The 20,951-nt window shown below is 51.9% G+C and overlaps 1 protein-coding gene across 2 annotated transcripts in view; it reads left to right on the top strand.

Moving 5' to 3' along the window:
* ITFG1 (integrin alpha FG-GAP repeat containing 1) overlaps positions 1-17,781 on the top strand; it is a 48,166-nt gene extending 30,385 nt beyond the window's left edge. The window contains exons 10-19 of one of the 2 annotated variants that reach the window (XR_013996867.1): positions 1,261-1,433; positions 3,774-3,924; positions 5,239-5,347; positions 10,313-10,356; positions 10,703-10,781; positions 12,449-12,573; positions 13,166-13,248; positions 14,567-14,684; positions 16,512-17,195; positions 17,335-17,781. Coding sequence is in view for 1 of the 2 variants with exons in the window: in XM_081107435.1 (XP_080963561.1) it covers positions 1,261-1,433; positions 3,774-3,924; positions 5,239-5,347; positions 10,313-10,356; positions 10,703-10,781; positions 12,449-12,573; positions 13,166-13,248; positions 14,567-14,684; positions 16,512-16,571 (942 nt within the window). In the remaining variant the exon portion in view is untranslated. Of the gene's footprint in view, positions 1-1,260; positions 1,434-3,773; positions 3,925-5,238; positions 5,348-10,312; positions 10,357-10,702; positions 10,782-12,448; positions 12,574-13,165; positions 13,249-14,566; positions 14,685-16,511 lie in introns of both variants that reach the window. The other variant, XM_081107435.1, reaches the window with a different exon arrangement.
* The last annotated feature ends 3,170 nt before the right edge of the window (positions 17,782-20,951 follow it).

Genomic DNA, 20,951 nt, shown 5'->3' with positions numbered 1-20,951 from the left:
AGGATGTCACGTTAATGAAGAAACGTTTTGCTTTTCAGGCCCTAATGCATTTACCTTCACAGGAATGCGTTCTCATTAATAAGCTGTCAGCCTCCAGAAATCGGTGATAAGTTGGCACTTTATGAAGTTTCCCATCTTCCAAAACAAAACCAGTTCTTTTCAGTCCAGTGAAACACGAGAACACTTTGATGCTATTTAATACTTTTTTACTTTATGAGATTGAAAAAGCGGTTAAAGATAGACAGGGTTTTTTTAAGCGCCTTGTTTTCTGTAACTGTGTCTGTAAGTGTCTTTCTTCTCCATGGCAAGTTATGCTTTCTTCAGAAGCCTGGAGGGTGTCCGGGTACCCTGAAAGGAGTCCTTTTCCAGGAGTTTTCACGATAGCTCACCTGCTCCTAAAGAAGCCCTGCAGGGGTGCTGGCCGCCTGCCCGTCGGGGCAGCTGCGCCTGCTCTGCCGCGGTGTCTCCAGCTACCGGCCGGCGTCCCCGCCCTGAGCTCGCTATGGGCGCATCTGTACTTCTAACAGCGTCTTCCCGCTCTTCACATTCCTAGTGTGCGTTAGGCTGCACAAAGGGAAAACGGGGGCATTCGGAAAAGAAAGGGATTTATTTCCAAAAGCTTATTTTAAAATCAACCTATTCTCTCTGTTCTGTTCATTATTAATTTAGAAATAAAGAACTTACTGACTTTGGAGCTTCCGGCTCTTTTAGTGATAAAGCTCGTTCTCCAGGGCAGGCCCGGCTCATCGGGCTGGGGGTGGGTTCTGGGGTGATGGCCAAGCTCACGGTCACGTATCAGGCCCAGCAGGGAACGAGGTCGCCCAGAAAGAACTTGCTCTAACGCCCCCCTAACCGGTCCTCCTGAAGGACGTCGGCTACATGTTACAGTTTGCTCTAGTTTTTAACAATATTTATTTGAGGTTATAGTTCCAGTCGACACAGGTTTTAAAATGGGCAATTCAGCTACGTCATTAGTCATGTCATTTTAATCCTAAGATTCTGGAATTCTGTGAAAAACCTTCTGAGTCTGTATGTGCCGGTTCAGTGAAAGATGACTAGTGATAAATTTTAAAGAGAACTTTCTCCCAGAATATCAGTTCATCAGAGTAAATTATGATACCCCACCCTCTTGTAGAGAGAAAGAACTTAAATAAGATGCTGTTTCTCTTGAGGACTTTAAGGGATTCCTTGTTTTGCGAATGGTGAATTTTTTTTCTAAAATGCCTGTAAGACAGCCTCGCCTCTCTCTCCCGTTCATAGTGGGTTCCAGTCTTGCAGGATTTCAGCAGCAAGGGCACGCTCTGGGGCTTTGTGCCGTTTGTGCAAGAGCAGCACCCGACGGAAATTCCGGTTCCAATCACCCTTCGCATTGGCGACTACAACATGGACGGCTACCCGGACGCCCTGGCCATACTGAAGAACACCTCTGGCAGGTACGGGAAGTGAGCCACGGGAGACGTGTAAATACCGTCACGTGAGACATTTGTACCTAAGTAGCACCTAATGTGGTACAGGCCCTTACATAACAAGACCAGCGTGGATCCTTTCTTTACGTAGTCCCCGAACTTCCTCCAGCTGCTTAGAACACCCCTTCCGCCCACCCGGCCTGGCTCAGTGGTTAAGCACCAACCTATGAACCAGGAGGTCACAGTTCCATTCCCAGTCAGGGCACATGCCCGGGTTGCAGGCTCGATTGCCAGTAAGGGGTGTGCAGGAGGCAGCCAATCAGTGGTTCTCTCTCATCATTGATGTTTCTCTCTCTCTCCCTTCCTCTCTCTGAAATCAATAAAAGTATATTTTTTTAAAAGAAAGAGAATAAAAGAACACTAGTTCTTATTCACAGATTTATTTTCTGTAGAACAAAGGTGGACATCTAATAGAAAGTGAAAAACTTATTTTTTATTCAGTGAAGTCCAGAACCAGACAGCTTCCCAGGTTAGTTTTACCAAACATTCCAAGAGGAATTCATCCCTATCCTGTTCTAAGTAATTTAAAAATTGAAGAGGAGGGGAAGTTTTCAAACTCATTCTACAAGACCAGCATTATCCTAATACCAAAACCAGAGAAAGACATTACCAAAAGAAAATTACAGGCCAGTCTCTTATATTAACATAGATGCAAAAATCCTCCAAACAAATTCAGCAATACATAAAAAAATCATAACCATGATCAACTGAAATTTATTCCAGCAATGCAAGGATGGTTTAATATCCACCAATCAAGCAGCATAATATATCACATAAACTGAATGAAGGATAAAAGTAATATGATCATCTCAGTACATGCAGGAAAACCACTTGACAGAATTCAACATCCGTGTATTATAAAACCTCTCAATGAAGTGGGCATAGAAGGGACATACCTAAACACAGTAAAGGCCACAACCCACAGCTAACATAGTCGATGATGAAAAGCTGGAAGTTTTTTCTAAGGTCAGGAACAAGACATGGATGCCCACTCTCACCTCTCTTATTCAACATAGTGTTGGAAGTCCTACCACAATAATCGCCAGAAAAAGATTTACTGCCAGCATTTCTGTTTAGGCCCACAATCAGTGTCCTTTGACATACAAAACCAGCAGTGGAGGAAACCTAAGGGAGAGGCCTGGGATGCTCACCTCCCGAGAAAATACATGTGTTACTCATTCTAAGTCCTTTCAGGAGGTGGGCAACCAGCATCCCCTCACAGAGCACAGTGGCAGGCTGACGCGCTCGGGTTCCTGTGGGAAACGTGGCGCGTGGTCTGTAAGCAGGAAACTGTTACTGTAACAATGCCGTGGCCACAGGCCTTAGAAACTGCCTCCCTCCCTCGCGAGTAAGTGAAGGTCCGAACCAAGTAGACCCCGGTGACATCGCTTTTCATGTGCCACGGCGCCCACAGAGTGAGGAGGGGCCTGGGGCCTGGGCTCGCCGCCTGGCGCGTGGCCGCTGGGGGTGAATTCCGGGAGAGCAGTTTCAGCCTCTCTGAACCGTGTTCTGCGCTTACTGCCTCGAATGCCCTAACATGGGAGTCACGGCTTATTAGTGACATTTGCTGTAAATTTCCATGATCACGGCTATGCCATGACGCGGCAGTTTCCAAGCCATCATGTTTTCAAGAACTGAGACTTCTCTCACCTCCCAGGCAGGGTAGAAGGACTCCGGATGATGAGCATGAATCTTAAATTGGGGCCACTCAAGGCCAAGGAAGACATGACAAGGAGAAGTTTCCAGCTTCACAGAAGCTCTAATTAATTATTTTCATCTGCTTTTTCTCTGTTAGTTAATTATCTAAATGTTTTGTCCTCTGCTTAAGAAAGGGTTTAATAGGTGATTGTGTACACATTCCTGGTTTAATGCGATTTCATTGATGGGATAATGCCCTTTCCTTAAGGTACGTAATTATCTTAGCTCAGCATGTGGTCAAACTTTCCCCAAGAAGATAGCATTGAAATTTAAATGTGGTTAGTCCTTTCACCTGTGTGTGTAGCCGCAGGTGGACCTGCCCCTGGACACTCCCCATCGCACCCGAACCTGAAGCAACCTTCTCCCCGAACCCCGTCTCAGCTGGTGCCTCACGCCCAGCCACTCGGAGGGAAATGGGCAGCCGCCCCTCATCCCCACCTCTGTCCTTCCTCCCTTCCTCTTCCCTGTCCCGTCGCTGCGGCACAGCTCCCTAACCGCACGGCACCTCCTGCGAGCGGACGATCGGGGGTGCCCTGTCGTGATGTCTCACTCTTCACGTCTGAGTAGCCTGCCTGTGTCCGCGTCCTGAATGCCTGTCCTCCCTTGCAGCAGCCAGCAGGCCTTCCTGCTGGAGAACGTGCCCTGTACCAACGCGAGCTGCGAGGGGGCGCACCGCATGTTCCGCGTGTGCTGGGAGCTGACGGACCTGAGTCACATCAGGGAGGCCCAGGTCGCCACCTTCTTCGACATTTACGAAGACGTGAGTCCACGCCGGCGGGTCTGATCGCCCCCCCGCCCCCCCTCTCTCTCACCCTGTTTGACCAGGAAATAGATGAGGCCCTGAAAGCAAATGCGTTCGTTCAGGAAAGCCCCTCAGGCTGAACGCAGGGGGACGCACTTCCGACACCACTGGCTGAGCAGCGTGTTTGCCCCTCGAGGGAGGCTCTGAGGCGGGCAGGGGCGTGCGATCCGCAGGTACCAGCCCTGCACCTGCCCAGGGCGGGAGTGGCTCGGACTCCTCGCGGTGTGAGCTACGGGCGCAGCTGTGCCCGGTGCTGCGCGGCGGCCTTCAGCTGCGGTGAACGTGGGAAAGGCACGCAGGGCCTGGCTCCCTCCTCCCGTGAAAGCTAGGTCCCCGCTCAGGAGAGTCGTGTGTCTGATACAAATGCGTTCGGCTCCAGCGCTGATGCAGCGGCCTGTGAGGTGCCCTCATCATTTCAGAGTGAGAGGCCCCAGGCAGGGCGGCCCGTCTCTCCTAACCCCCCTTTGCTCTTGTTGTTTGTTCCTACAAGCGGCTGGTTCCGTCATGGAATTATCCAGGCCCTTGTTCTGTCTCTCTGCCACCAAACCTCCTGTTACTTCACCTTTGTTAGCAGTTTTCAAGCATAGAAGTAACTGGCGAAAAGGTCCCAGGGAGTGGCCTACAAATCAATTTTTAATTCCGCTACAGAAAAGACATCCCAAATGAAATTTAAATGAATGAAATTTAAAATTGTTTTTGACTCTGGGAAATAAATTTGCTATGAAAGAATCAAATAATTAATATCCTTACTATGAAAAGGGTTTATATAAACTGATAGAAGTCACCAAAAACTCCCTCTCGAGAAAAAGAACATCGTCAGTTTACAGGAGAAACCCAGGCGGCTAACGGGGGAAGCTGGTCACTGGTCAGCCTCGTGAGGGGGCAGCAGGGACGCTTGAGGGCGCACCTTTTCCTCCGATAGGATGAGCGAAGCTTCCCCTCCGCAGGGAAAAGGGAACAGGAGCAGCGGCCAGGCAGTCGGTGCTCTTGGCCCGGGTGTGGCCATGCTGTGGACCTCCCTGTCCCGGGCCTTCACCTCCACGCATGTCAGCCTGGGAGGATCTAGCGAAGCGCTGTCATCCCCGGGGATCTGAATTAGCAATGTTTTTTCACTTGTGTTTTCCTACTCGGGGCTTTGATCTTGTTAATGGCATTTGTACTTGGAACATGGGGTTGAATACGGTTTACATTTAGGTGAGAAACGCGCCCTGCGTGTCCAGCACTTGTCAGTGGGTCGAGGTTTGCTCTCACCGCTCCCGTCTGTTCACCCAGGGCATCCTGGACATCGTGGTGCTCAGTAAAGGGCACACGAGGAGCGACTTGGCCATCCACGTGCTAAAGAACAACTTTGAGGCAGATGCCTACTTTGTGAAAGTCATCGGTGAGTGTTTGGTTTGTGCTTTGTTACTCGTATTCACACGAATTCCTACCATGACTCCCGTTCCCAACCCAATCACTTCAAAGGCTCGCCCTCACCTTCCTGTTGGGGATGCCTCCTGGCTCCCAAAGGCTGTCCCTCACCTTCCTGTTGGGGATGCCTCCTGGCTCCCAAAGGCTGGCCCTCACCTTCCTGTTGGGGATGCCTCCTCACTCCGTCTCCCCGGTGCACGCACTCACTCGGTGTCCGCGGTTCCCGTTCCCGCCCCCGCAGCCGCCCTCGCTGACCCCCGCCACACACACCCTGCACGTGCGCTGTCAGCGTCTGCCTGTGTCTGCTCCCGTCCGGTGATTGTAAATGTTACTGCTGTTTGGTCTGGTTTCCGCCTGGCTGTGGTTTTTAGGTTCCCGGGGACTTTCTCCATAGACGGCCATGTCGTTTGTAGAGGCCAGTCCCGTCTCTTTCTCTCAGGGCTGTGCCTTTCCCCTGCTCTTGCTCTCACGAGAATGCCCGTCCCTGTGTGGACGTGGTGAGAGCGGACGTCCTGGCCTGTTTCTGATTAGGGGGAAGCAGCCCGTCTCCCCGTTGAGCATGGTGAGCTGTGGGCCTGTAGGCGCTCTGTGTGTGGGAAGTCGCCCGTTTCCGGTTTGCTGGGAGTTTCACCATGATCTGGTGTTAGAAGGGAACTGCCTCTGTTATTGCTATCATGACAGTTGACACCAAGACAGCCATCAGTCTATTTGTTAATGGAGTGACATGTATTTCATATGAATATTACAGTTTTGAAATGGCCCTAATTACCTGAACATAGAAAAGCCACGGAAATATGAGTATTAGGAGATTTGAGAAATGAAAATGACAGAGCATGTAATTTTGCTTTCTGAGGATTTTCTAGCGAATGCCCTCTCATTTGAATGAGCGAGGATGACTCCCGGCTCCATTACCCATGAGGCCATAGGAAGCTCGCATGAATCTACACTTATTTTCCATGTGACTGTCCCCTTGGCCATTTCAAAGGGGTATTATTTGGCTATTTTAGAACTAAAAATTTTTGTTTCTTTTTTTTTTTTTAATATATTTTATTGATTTTTTACAGAGAGGAAGGGAGAGAGATAGAGAGCTTGAAACATCGATGAGAGAGAATCATCGATTAGCTGCCTCCTGCACATCTCCCACCGGGGATATGCCCGCAACCCAGGTACATGCCCCTGACCAGAACCGAACCCGGGACCTCTCAGTCCGCAGGCCGACGCTCTGTCCACTGAGCCAAACCGGCTTCGGCTGTTTCTTTTGGGTGTTTTTGTCTTAATCCTCACCGAGGATATTTTTCCATTAACTTTTAGGGAGAGAGAGGGAGAGACAGAGAGAAACATCTCTGTGAGAGCAACACATCGATTGGTTGCCTCCTGCACAGGACCAGGGTCCGGGCCGGGGAGGAGCCCCCAACCAAGGGACTTGCCCTTGACAGGAATCGAACCCAGGACCCTTTGGTCTGCAGGCTGATGCACTATCCACTGAGCCAAACTGGCTAGGGCTAAAATGAATGTTTTAAACATGCTGTATATTTGGTATGCTTATCTTGGGTGGAGGGGATCTGTGGTGGGAAAAGGGGGACATCGGTAATACTTTTAGCAATAAAGATGTTTAAAAATCTTTTTAAAATGTTTAAAAATAGCAAATAAAAAAACTGAGTCCTAGTCCAGTTAGGGCGGGGTTCTCCCTGAAGCAGACCAGAAACAGGGCCACAGTGGCCGGCAGCGTGGACACACGTGGCCGCTCAGAGCAGGCCGCCTCCTTACAGAGGGAGCAGCTGGACCGCCACGCGCCGGCATGGGAACGCAGGCCTGAGGTTCCCCGTGGGCCCGGGAGCAGGAAGTGGCCGTGGCGTGGTCGGCCACGTGCTGCTGACGGTTGAAGCTGTGCGGCGTGTCCGTGGGCTTCCTTATACTGTCCTAGGGCGTGTGCTTGAAAAGTCGCGTGTAAAGTGTGTAAAACCTAAGAGTCTCCTGAGGCTGTGGCCGTGACTTCCTGCCCCACGTCGGAGGGTCCCTGGGCCGGGCCGCCACCCGAGGCTGCGGGGCTGCGTGTCCCGGGAAGCACTTGTAGCCCCGGGCGTAGGAAGTGTTACAGAAAGTGTTACGTGCAGAATGTTAGTGACGCTCAAGCTCTGGGCTCATTCCTTCCTGAACCGTGTGAAAACCCAGGAAGGCACATCCGGGAACATGTGCAACATGTATGGACAACATATTGAAGGCTTATCATTTCTGGCCCCGCTGCTACCGTATGAAACTTCACGTTTGACAGAGGAAGTCTTGTAAAAACAGAAAGAGATACAGGATACAAGCCCGTTTTTAGCTTGCTCTGTACAGAACGCGAGAGCCCATCATGTGACGGAGTAAAATTCTCAGGTTGCTAACCACGACACAGCATCCCCTGTACAGCAAACAGCGGTCCCGCAGGGCCTTCCTCTCCCGCCTCCTGAAGCAGGGGAGCGCGTCTTCCAGGCGAGTCGGTGGCCAGTGGCCCCGTGGCCGTTCAGAGCTCCGTGTGCTCTGTGCCTGGAGTGGCGTCCGGGCCCAGCTCCGGCTCCCCTCTGACTAAGGGGCGGGGCCCCTGCACTTACCTCGCTGTCTTCCGAGAGGCCCAAGGACGAGCATCAATGACAAATCCGCGTGCAGAGTCCGCCACTCACCAGAACATCAATGAAAAGTTTGTGAAAATGATGCTTCGTAATCTCTCCGGAGGCAGCTCCGCTGTCCCTGCCAAAAGCCTTAAGAGAAGACCCAGAAGTAAGTACCCTGGTCTCCGCCGTCCCACTGTCCATGAACGTGGCTCCTCAGGCACCTCCTTGTGGAATTGTGCAGCACTGGTCCCCTTGTGTCTGGCTCATTTCTCTCAGCACAACGTCCTCAGGGTTCCCGTGGGTGGCCACGACAGGATTCCTCCCTGTGCGGGCGGAGCACTGTCCCTGGCGTGTTGGGAGCCCCCCGTGGAGGGCGTGTTGGGAGCCCCCTGTGGAGGGCGTGTTGGGAGCCCCCGTGGAGGGCGTGTTGGGAGCCCCTGTGGAGGGCGTGTTGGGTGCTTCCGCTCTTGGACCGAGTAGCTCGCACTCGCTGGTTTGGTGCGAGTTGTCCTCGCTGCTAACGAAGCTGCTCACCTTCTCATGAACTTGTCCATCTCTTCATTGGAGAAATGCCTGTTCAAATCTTTTGCTCATTTTTAAATTGTCTTTTCATTATTGAAATGTAAGGGTTCTTCATATTATTTGGGCCACTGCCCAATGTAATTTTGATGTTCTACGTTCTAGTCTAAGTTCATTTTCCTGCAAGTGGCCCATTACCCAGTACCGAGTGCTGAATAATCCATCTTCTTCCTGCTGTCCCGAGTATTTACTGAGCAGCGACATTGGCGTAGGCCCCGCGATGAGGAAATGACCAGAGCCTACCTGCTGGTCGGAAACACAGACTGTGAGCAAATCGTTACTGTTCAGCAGAACGGTGCCTTCAGTGAAGGCTTGTGAAACTCACTTTGGGACAGATGGAGAAGAAATACTAATGTCTGCGCAGAGCTGAGGGAAGGTGCACAAAAAAACAAAAAACCCTTGAGAAGAAGCCAGTGAGAACCAGTCACGGTCCCGGGATAAGAACCTTCACCATTGGACACTGTGTTCAAGTAGAAGACATTTACTTCACTCTTCCCTGAAGTTGTACTTAATGTGAACATGAAGTTACATTCACGCCTTCAGTGTGAGTGAGCAGCTCCCTTCTCGAGTGATGAAATAACCGTGCTCGTGTCTTAGTGCCTTTGTACTCCTATTAGAACAATTGTCATTTTATAGTCACAGAATACAAGTAAATAGAAGAACCCATTTTCCCATGGATCTGTTTGAACTGGCACGTTCCTAACTATTATCGAGATAATCCCTGCGTGCCGAGCAGAACTGTCAGCTCTAACCCGTCACACACAGGATGTTTACGTAATAGCAGTGTCCGCTTTGTTACACGGCATCACCGCACCTGCAGCAGCGGCAGCACAGCTGTGTCTCATACTCAGGTGGCTCCTAGAAAGACTGTTCACGTATTCTCGCCTTCTCTTTTTGGGTGGTTATAGAATAAATGTGTCTTTATTTTTGTATATTTGTTGTATGGTAGACTCATCAATTATTTTATAGTTATGTTTTCTATAACAGTTATCAAACGTGCCCAAAGTCTGTGACCAGAAACTTTGACTATATAAATGGGAAAAGTCTAGTTTGAGACATAAAGAACTAAATGTTCTGTTTGTTTTTCTCAGCAGGCATTTTAATTGGTTTGCGTTTGGCACTTTTGTCAGATTCCAAGTCATCCTTGAAATGGAGCTAACCAGTTGGAAAATAAAACCCACAGTAGCTATAGCTGGGTGTAACCAGAGTTATCGCACCTATATATTAGCATTCTGATTGCTTCACAAAGGCTTTTGAAATACTGGTATAAAGTGAACAACAAAAATTTAATTTACTCAGATCTAAAGAAATGAATTGGTTTCTGCGTGTGATTATCAACCAAAAGAGCATATTAATAGGTTTTAGGTGAAACAGTAAGAGTTTTCTTTAAATATAAGCTTACATTTTATCAGTAACTAGAGGCCTGGTGCACGAGATTTGTGCGGGGGGGGGGGGGGGGTTGTCCCTCGGCCTGGCCTGTGCCCTCTCACAGTCCGGGGCTCTCGCAGTCCAGGACCCCTTGCTCCTTGCTCTCCACCTGCAGCGGAGGCAGGAGAGGCTCCCACCACCGCTGCTGCGCTCACCAGCTGTGAGCCTGGCTTCTGGCTGAGCCTGCTGACCACCAGGGGGCAGCTCCTGCGTTGAGCATCTGCCCCCTGGTGGTCAGTGCGTGAAATAGCGACCGGTCGTTCCGCCATTCAGTCAATTTGCATATTATGCTTTTATTATATAGGATAATAAAGAGCCTTTTCTTTACTTCTCCACAGTTCTTAGTGGCCTCTGTTCTAATGACTGTCCTCGTAAGATAACAGTAAGTAAACTCTCAGTTGTAAATATTTCTGAGAAATTCTTTGCATGAAAATAGATGCACACAAAATAGTTGTCATAGGTTACAGTCAAATCGGCACTCTGAAGATTGTTTTTAACAAACAGTCCCGCCTGGTGGGGCAGTTCACACAGAGCACGCTCCAGACTGGGGAATGCAGACATGCTGCGGGCGGGGCTTCTCGGGGGGCTGCCCACCTTCAAGTAGTGACCGTTCTCTGGGGAGAACTGCTCAGGACGCCGACCCGTATATGAGAGACAACATCAGCTCCTAGAGATGTCCAACAAGATGACTCACTACTGCCCCAGGCTTAACTCTTTTTTTATTGCAGCCCTTTGGCGTGAACCAGCCTGGCCCTTACATCATGTACACAACCGTGGATGCAAATGGATATCCGAAAAATGGTTCAGGTAAGACCGGCACCAGTTCACAACGCACAGGACACCTGCAGTCAATCTATTGGCAAAGTCAACTGGCGACAACAGCTAGCAGGCCTTCACACGCTTCATAAACCTTCCCCTTCACATCACACTTCGTCTTTCTGTGGATGCTCATCAGCAGATCACAGAAGCTCCTCACGACAAATATATCAATTCTTCAGATTTCCCGATGGTGATGAGCCAAGTTGTTACACGATTCTTCAGTTGAAGTAGCAGAGTTTGAGAGAAATTACTAGCGTTACCTTGATCAAATTGTGAAGTGGTAAATTAGTTAACAAAGCGCCTCTCAGAAGAAATAAAAATTAGGAATCCAATCTACAACCTAAAGTAATCTTGGTTTTTTCCTAGTGGAATAGAAGCTAGAACATTTCATAGAGCTGGTTTTGATATATGATCATAAAGAAAAACGCTAGCTCTACTTTTGAAGCAACAATAAAGGGAAATGCAATTCAGACAAAAACGAAGTAAGACTAAGCGAAGGGGGTGAGCTCTTGACAGACACCGGCGGCCTGAGAGGGGGTTCAGGTCGCAGTAAACAACTGTGATCGTCCCGACCCTCTAAGTGAGAGCAGGACCGGAACCTGTCAGTGCTGCTCTGAGGCGCTAGGGGCCTTGCCGTGAAGAAGCATCAGCCGAGTTGCTTTTATTCTCCATTTTTATGGACCCAGAATAGGGGAGAACTCACCATACGGCCCTTCTTGTTGTATCTGACGGCCTCACAGCAATTCACCCCAGTGCGTCTCCTTTTTAGCTAATTGTACACGTTTAAGCTCCCAGCCATGCCCCTGCCTCAGCACAGAAACATCCCATAATACAAAAACTTTCAAATGTCAAGGAGAAACTGACAATTATAATCAAATACTTTATTTAATAGACGATGTTGGTCAAGGAAACGTAAATGAGGATACAGACAGTTTGAACAAATTACTTCTTTACATTTTAATTCAGATGCTTGTTAAACCAGAACATCCAGGACTTGCTGATATTATCTTTCTTTAGCTTGAGCAAACATTATTCAGGCTTGTTTTTGTGTCAAAAAACATAAATCGGTAACAAAACGGAAAGAGCTAGAATGTCCTCTGGAATATCCATGACATGATTTCTCTCTGAAAAAACGAGTTTTTGCAAGAATTGTCCCCTTACCTTAATCTCACATCAACTAAAGATCTGACAGTAAGAGCCATGTCAACAGTGTGTGTTGGGGGGGAGGGGGAGGCGGGGGGGGGGGGGACTTAACTAGTGATGGTGACTTTTTCTCACTGGAAGGAAAGAGGGAGGGACGGAGGGACGATGCAGATACCTCTAAGCGGCAGCTGATCCCTCCCTTTGGTATAAGGACAGAAATCGGATGACTGAGTGAATGAACGACTTACATAACACAGAGAGTGCGAGAAACTGAGAAAGTGTGCAGCTCATTCAGCTGTTCAGCAGTTAGAGATCCCGTCTGCACAGATGCAGTGAGTCAGACATATTCTGAAAAACCAAAGAAAATTAGAAACTGTAGGGCCAGACTCGTTAGAACAAAAGATTTCGCCTCATGAGATTCTATTCATATTTTTAACAGTTTATCATTTTAATATTTGATGAGCATTGTTTCCAAAGGTATCTTTCTTTTTTTTTTTTTTTAATAAACGTAGCTGGACAACTCAGCCAGTCGGCACATCTAGCTCTCCAGCTGCCCTACAATGTACTTGGTTTAGGTCGAAGCGCGAATTTCCTCGATCATCTTTATGTCGGGATTCCCCGTCCATCTGGAGAGAAGGTGAGTACAAATACATTTTGTTTACAATTAACCTGTATTCTAATATTCACTGTTCAAACATCTGAATTCAGAATCTTGAATTGAATTGCAATTGCAATGATTCAAATCAAGAGCTAAGAGAATTGCTGGTAGTGGCCTGGCTGGAGCACGTCCTAATGGGAAGAGTTCCCCGCCTCCTCGCCATGAGCCTTTGACCCCTGGCCCCCCGCCTGCTTTCCCTGCCCCCCCCCCCCCCCCGCCTGCTTTCCCCGCCCCCCGCCTGCTTTCCCCGCCCCCCGCCTGCTTTCCCCGCCATCTCTCTCACAGAGTCTCACGTGCTTGTCAGACTCCCTCTGCTCTGAGCTCCGAGCAGCCTGGGAACGCAGCACTGGGAACGGTGCGGCTGCGCATAAATAATACTGTTTGTTGAATGAAATGCGACCCTTCCCTGAAAGACCACACACCCTGTGCCTCAGGGAGCCCTGCCTGGGCACCGCGTGTGACGCAGCTCCCGTGCCCAGGGCTCCGTGAAGCCAGAGAGCGCTTGTCCGCTCCTCTGTCGAGACGAGAGAGTGTAAGTGGACCCGATGCTGAGTCCTCCCTCCTCCTGCAGGCGGTGCGGAAGCAGGAGTGGACTGCCATCATCCCCAACTCGCAGCTGATCGTCATTCCCTACCCCCACAACGTGCCCCGGAGGTAAGGCCGCCTGAGCTCCCTCCCTGCTGTGCTCCCCCCCACCCCGGAGCGGGGCCAGCACTGCACCCCGCCCCCCGCCCCCGCAGACCCCGTGACTGCACACCCCACACAGAAGCCCCGCGCTCCTATGTGACAAATTCCACCTTATCCGAAAGCCAGCAGGTTAACAATGAGGAGTTTATACACGTTCCACCTAAATAAATCAGGCCTCAGTTACGAGCTGTAAATTCTAACATGTCAGGGTGCTGGGTTTTTAATAAGCAGCGATCTTTTCCATAAAAGCGTTCACGGGTATATCCACAGTAGTCAGGTGACGTGCTGGGAGCAGCCAACCTCAGCTCGTTCCTGTTTTCTCCTGAGCTTCTGGAAACTGTTACAGCTTTCCTCTACAACCTCCACATTCCTCATGCTTCTCTTGTTCTTTCTGAAGAAATGTTCTTTCCAGATTTACGTACGTAATAAAAGCCAAATTGATTTTACTTTGAGGCGTATTTTGAGATTTACTCACTAGAGACTAACTTATGGATCAATAAATTTTAATTAGCCCCAAATAAGTCAGTCGCTACTTGCCATTCATAGAACCATCTTACCGTTATTAAACTTCTAAAATGAAAATATATCCATTACCTCTTTTGGGGGAGAACAAAAGTGATTTGTGTAGCACCCCCTGCAGTGTAGACCTGCCTCAGGCTCCCGGGCTGTGCAGGGGCTGGCTGTGGGCCGTGTCAAAAGAAAGACCTGCTTCTGTTTACGCTGAAGTCTGCCTATGCCACTGACGCAGAGCGACTCGGGTGATCTGTAAGGAGTCTCCCGTCCGCATGGGTGTCAGCCCTCCCCCCGCGACACAGGGACGACCCAAGCTCCCCACAAGCCGTCTCTCTGCACCGGCTGGTCACGTGGTTGTCTTAGGTGGTCGTAGTCCCTCTGTGAGCAGAGGCCCAAGAAAGCATGACACGGAAATCTTACCGAAATCCGGTGGCTACAGGGCATAGAGTTAAAGGCAAGCAGGACGTGAAAGCAACGCCTAACGTTGTCCCAAGTGCCCTTGTCGAATGTACCTCAGAGCAGTGTCCCCAGGAGCAAGGAGAAAAGTCACAGCGGCCCGATCCAGGCCGCCGAGTAAAAGCTGACCCTCAGGGCCAGCATGGTTCGTCCGGCCTGAACGCAGTGGCTTCTGTGTGTGGGTAACACATGGACAGGTGGGGGAATGACTGGAATGAATGAGTGGGTTCATTCATAAGCTGTCCTGCTTTTTGGTCTCGGTAGAATGGTCTCTTTAAGTTAAACTGTCGTTCTGACTCTTCCGTTGTGTTGGCAGCTGGAGTGCCAAGCTGTACCTCACGCCCAGCAACATCGTCCTGCTGACGGCCATCGCGCTCATCGGCGTCTGCATCTTCATCCTGGCCATCATCGGCGTCCTGCACTGGCAGGAGAAGGTCCGTGCGCCAGCGAAGCGCTCGCTTTGGTTAAGGAATAGGCTGCTCTTTCCAACACCGCATTCTAGGCCTGTGACATGAGGAAGGTTTTCTGATGTTTCCATTTCTGCCCATGATGTCTTGTTGTTGTTGTTAATCCTCGCCCGAGGACATCTTCCCCATTGGCTTTGAGAGAGTGTGGGAGAAGCACACCGAGTGGTTGCCTCCTGCACAAGCCCCGACTGGGTCCAGGATCGAACCTGCAGCCCAGGTACGCGCCCTGGACCAGGAATCAAACCCTCGACCCTTCGGTGCTTGGGCCAACGTTCTAACCACTGGGCATGCTGGCCAGAGCCATAATGTCACCTTATTGAGACTTGCTTTATCCCCTTAAGGGACTGTGTCTCAGCAGGTCACACAGATCACAGGCGACGATTTACTTTAAAATGTTGATGTGCAGTAGTGGCAGAGTGATTACCCCAAGTCACCAGGTACATGGGAAAAATTCAGTTGGAAACGATTTCCTAACGGCCTGAGAAAATGGTCATCATTTTTGATGAGTGTCCATGATTTCCTGGGAGAGCCGCGGACGGCCTTCTGCGGGGATGACCCCTCTCCCCTCTCTCCGTCTCCTTCTCTCCCCCCCCCCCCCCAGAAGAATCGAGCCCACAGGCTCACAGCGGGCCCCAGCTCTCGGGCGAGGAGCTGAAGTGGCCCATCTGCCTTCTGTCAGGTATTCTCTGCACTGAACTGAGTTCGGCGCTTCAGAGTAACACCCTGAATAATTAAAGCCAGAACCCCACATATGCAGGTTTTCACACAGCGCCCGTGAGGGGACCAGGCGGCGACCAGTTAGTGGCAGCTTAGATGCAAATTGAAAAGGCTCCTTCCTACTCGTACGTGAATATAAAGTACGTAACCAGCAGGTCAGAGTGCTTTCCCGAAAAGGGCTCCTGGCTCCCTGTCGCCTCCCGCCCGTCCACCCACGCTGGCTGCTCATTTCTTCTCCCGAACCATGGCACCCACCCGGCTCCCTGCTTTCCACACGTGCCCGCCAGCTTCAGCTACAGTCCTCTCCCTCTCAGGACGTGGGCAGCATTTTTACTTTTAAACATACATACGTGTTTCTGTTAACTTCAGAAAGGGAGGGAAAGAGAAGCATTGTCGATGAGAGAGAATCATCCATCGGCTGCCTCCCGTGCGCCCCCCACTGGGGATCGAGTCCACAAACTGGGCATGTGCCCTTGACTGGAATTGAACCCTGACCTCCTGGTTCATCTGTCAATCTTCAACTGCCAGGCACATTTTTCACTTTTTATTCTGAAATACTGTGCAGTATGTTAGGCTTTTTTCTTTCTAGGCTTTAAGTTCCTTGAGAGCAAAATACGAAAATGAGGGTCTTTATAATCCCTCGAAGTACCAAGCACAGTACTTTGCTGGGAATAGGGTCAATTAATATCTGCTAAATCAATAGGGTAGCCCCAAAATAATGGATGTACTTTATTTAACATGAACTTAGATTCGCTGACTAACATCAGGCAGGGGCAGGAGTAGAGATATGTGATCCCTGTTCCGTCCTTACAGAACCTCATGTTTACTCCGACTTTCACATAAATGCTACGCGATCAAAAGGAAGCGTTTAGGGAACAGCTCCCGTTGGCTGTCAGAGTCAGTGTGGCTCATTACGTAGAAAATCGCTCCTGCAAACTTCAAACCCGGGCACAGACTGTTCCAGAAGCACCTGTGTCCGCTCACTGCTGAGGCTTTTCTGACTTAACCTCTTTATCCCGGAGCTGAGGCGTCTGCTGCCACTTCCTGCGTTTATAACCGGGTCTGCGTCTCTTTCAGAAAGCGGACGACAGAGAGAAGCGGCAGGAAGCCCACCGGTTTCACTTCGACGCCATGTGACCTGCCCGGCGCTGCGCGTGGACGGCGCTCGCTGGATTCACGGAATCGCCGGGTTTGGCTGAGACAGGAAAGGGGGGTGAACATTATTTATAAGTGACGCTTCCTTTGTGATTTGGGGGAGCGCCGCGGTCACGGCCGGAGGCGCCGGGTCTCTCTGGAGCTCTGGCAGCGGGCGGGTCTCGGGTTGTTTGTGCCCAGCAGTCTGTTCCTTCGTGGGCGGTGCATGCACTGTGTCCGTGTTTATAATCCTCGTAGAATGATGGTGACGGGAAAGCCTGTAAATAAACTATTTAAAGGAGCAGGGGTTTATGTTCCGCTTGACCTGGTCTCGCTTCTCACCCCAAAGGTACACTGGTGAGCGCCTCTCAGGTGAAGTTACCCACCTGCCCCGCGTCTGGCAGGTCGGGGCCTCACTGATGGCAAGCAGCACGGGAGCTGGGACTCCGGCTCTGGATCCGCGGGGACAGGCTCCTTAGCCCGGCCCCGGCCTCGCAGGCTCCCAGGCGGTGGGAACGTGGCCGATGCCGAGCCCCGGAGCCGTCTCCTTGGTCATCAGTGGGCCCCGGGAGCGTCTGATGGGACAGGGCGTCTGCCGGGAGCGCAGCGCCCAGCACAGCGTGAACGGTCAGGGTCATTGCTATGTTGGGCACTATCCTTAGACGTCCACACTGACATCAAAACGCACAGACTCCCAGAATCTTATTTCCGGGCATCGGGAATCACATGCGGAAAAGCTGAGCTCCCGGTGGCTGCTGTCTTACAGAGGGAGTGTGCTCATATTAACTACAGAGATGGCGGTGCCCTCCACCAACGGACGGCCCGGAAACTTCACCCCTCCCCACGCAGAGCGTGGGTTTCCGGACGGAGCCGCTGCAGGCGCACCGGAGGCCACGGCCATGGTCGAGTTTCCTTCTCCGGCGCTTGGGGGAGCCGAGGCTCACCTCCCGACACCACGTCGGTGCGAACTTCCGTGGGCGCCACCTCGCCGGAGTGCCCGCAGGCTCAGATCCGAGCGTGGGGAGCTCACGGAGCAGCCCCCACAGTTGTCTGCTGTGAAATGGACATGCGGCGGCTCTAAAACGGAAAGTCCCCTGAGAACAGTCACTTTTGCCCTTGTGGTGTTTTCCCTGCGGGTCCCCGAGACCATGTCTGCGCGGCTCTTTGTGTCTAAGCATGTTAGCGCGTCTTCCTAATAAACCTTCTGGCCTGAGTCCTCGCCAGGCATGTCCGTGAGTCTAAGCCAGCCATGGGCAAACTACGGCCCGCAGGCCGGATCCAGGCCCGGGCCCGTTTGAAATGAATAAAACTAAAAAACAAAAAAGACCGTACCCTTTTATGTAATGAAGTTTACTTTGAATTTATATTAGTTCACACAAACACTCCATCCATGCTTTTGTTCCAGCCCTCCGGTCCAGTTTAAGAACCCATTGTGGCCCTCGAGTCAAAAAGTTTGCCCACCCCTGGTCTAAGCGATGATCCTGGAGCAGGAAGCGGCTGGGCCGTTAGCACGCTGTTTGTGGACCCACCCTTTCTATGGCCCCATCTACCCCCAAAAAACCGTGATGCCTTTTCAAAAGCGGGATCCCAAAACGGTTCTCCCTCCTGGGCCTCGGGCGGAAAGCTCACAGCTTCTACACACACTGCCCTCCCCTCCCCCCTCTCGCCGAGGAAAGGCGGGACCCGTTACTGGAGAGACCGAGGCAGGCACCCCGGCCGCATGGAGCACCCACACACCTGGGAAGAGCACCCACAGGCAGGTTCTCACCGGCACAGAGAACAGGAGCGGGGCCGCACGGGTAGCCGCCTCCCGCAGGGAAGCCCAGAGCAGCGTATTGCGAGATCAGGAAACGCAGGACCACGCGAGTCCATCGTGAACCTCTGGTTTACACAGGCCCAGTGGCTCTGACAGTCACTGCAAGAGAACGAGTTTTAGTCCAGGTTTTAAAAAATAATTTTCCTTCTGCCCTTCAGAAGACCTCCAAGAAGGAGCAAAGACAGTCAATGGGAACCCTCACACACGCTAGAGCGACTCGAAAAAGCAGCTGAAACTGGCCTTGTGTCCAACAGCCGTGCATTCTCACCGGAGGCCTCAAACGAGCCAACAGTGAGTTTCCAGATAGGATGCGCTCCCCCGTCTCCTAACCGATCCCAAGCTAGGTTCGAGGGCCGCGCCTTGCCTGGCCGGCGTGGCTCAGTGGGTGAGCATCAACCTATGAACCCGGAGGTCACGGTTCAATTCCCAGTCAGGGCACATGCCTGGGTTCCGAGCTCCATCCCCAGTGGGGAGGACCTACAGAAGGCAGCCGATCCATGATTCGTTGATGTTTCCCTCCCTCTCCCTTCCTCTCTGAAATCAATAAAAATATATTTTTTAATAAGAAGGCTGGGCCGGTATGCTCCCACACTTACCAATCATTGGTGACAGGCTGCCCCAGGAGCCTCTATGGAGGAAAAGAACATTTTATATGCCACTTGGGACATCTAAACTCGGATTGGAAATCTGAGAGCAACAGCCATACTTTCGAATTTAAAATTACTCCTCCCTATGCCCTGGCCGGTTTGGCTCAATGGATAGAGTTGGCCTGGGGACTGAAGAGTCCCGGGTTCGATTCCGGTCAAGGGCACATGCCCGGGTTGGGGGCTGGATCCCCAGTAGTGGGTGTGCAGGAGGCAGCCGATCAATTACTCTTATCATTGATTCTTCTCTCTTCCTCTCTCTGAAATCAATAAAAATATATTTTAAAAAAAGAGCAGGGACGACTAAACTACAGCAGCTACACACGAATTTTCACCTGTGTGGGAAGTGACCACAGTCAACCCCCTCTGTATTGTTTTAACCAGGCATCCACGGGTGGGAAACGCTAAGGGAAGGGACTTCCCACGTTAACATGATGGCTTCATGTTGTACCACTGAACCAGCCTGCGTTTTGGCTGCGAGTAAACAGGTTTAAGCAACAATCACTGGAGCAGACGGCCGTCCTGGGGCCGCAGGAGAGGCTGGGGGGAGGAACTCTGGGAGGAGCCGCAGAGGCTAGGCCTGTGCCAGGAAGAGCGGGCAGGAGGCCAGGAGCCCGTGCCGGGCGCTGGCAGGTAAGCGGGGACAGACCGGGCGCTCCTGGTGGGCTTCCGGGAAAAGGCACCTGGATCCAGAGCCCCCGGCTGAGAGGCATGCGCAGGGCTTGTCTCTCGCTTTGGGAGCATATGGCCTCTCCGCAGTCTCGGCCAGTCTGTGCTTCCCCTCCTTCCTGCAAACTCCACTCCACGCGCTGCTGCCCTCGCACAGTCCATGTGAAAGGCGTCCCCAGGGAGCCGCAGCGACCACTGCCAGCCCCTCCCCGGGGGCTACTCCCCACAGTCCCTCCCCGGGGGCTGCTCCCCACAGTCCCTTCCCAGGGGCTACTCCCCAAAGTCCCTCCCCGGGGGCTGCTCCCCACAGTCCCTCCCCGGGGGCTGCTCCCCACAGTCCCTCCCCGGGGGCTGCTCCCCACAGTCCCTCCCCGGGGGCTGCTCCCCACAGTCCCTCCCCAGGGGCTACTCCCCAGCCAGTCCCTCCCTGGGGGCTGCTCCCCAGCCAGCCCCTCCTCAGGGGGGGCTACTCCCCAGCCAGAGGAGAAGAGCCCGCTGAGGTTCCATCACAGTGGCACCACCAGTAAGAGCTGCGAGGCTGAATGAACACGTGCTGTGCGTGTGCTTGTTAAATGACTACGGTGGGCGGCTCAGTGGGTGAGCGTCGACCTCTGAACCAGGAGGTCACGGTTCGATTCCCGGTCAGGGCACAGGCCCAGGTTGCGGGCTCCATCCCCAGTGTGGGGCGTGCAGGAGGCAGCCGATCCATGATTCCCTCTCATCATGGATGTTTCTCTCTCCCCCTCTCCCTCCCTCTCTGACATCGATAAACATATTTTTTTTAAATAAATTACTACGGTAGCTTTCACCTCTCCTGTTACAGCCTGAACTCGCTGCCACTGGGCCTTCCCCTGTGAAAACCTGTGCCTCTGGCCTCCTCAGTCAAGAGCAGACTCCGCTGCCTGTCGGTCCAGCAGGGTCTCCCCGGCCAAAGCCCACCTCCGTCCCCTGTAACCACTGCCTCCCAGCACAACCCTCCCCCAGACGGACGCTCCCCTCTTCCCCTCCTCCCCTCTCCACTCGCCACTCACTGCCAGCCCTTCCCCTCTGAGCGTGTCACCCCTCCACGGATGACATCACACACACCTTCTCCCTTCCCTTGGTCCCCTGGCCACTGTGCATGTGGAACCTGTTGTGTTGCAGAAGCAGAGACGGCGCCTTCCTCCCAAGTCCCGCTGCCCACCCGCGTCTGTGCTCGGAGCTGACTCTCCGTGCGTGCTGGTCTCCCCGGGGGCCCTGGATTGTGTCTGTGGA

This window comes from Myotis nattereri, assembly GCF_964212035.1.
Source record: "Myotis nattereri genome assembly, chromosome: 15".
In the NCBI taxonomy this organism is placed as follows: domain Eukaryota; kingdom Metazoa; phylum Chordata; class Mammalia; order Chiroptera; family Vespertilionidae; genus Myotis; species Myotis nattereri.
Note: the sequence above shows the minus strand (reverse complement) of the source record. Positions and strands in the feature narration are given on the sequence as shown.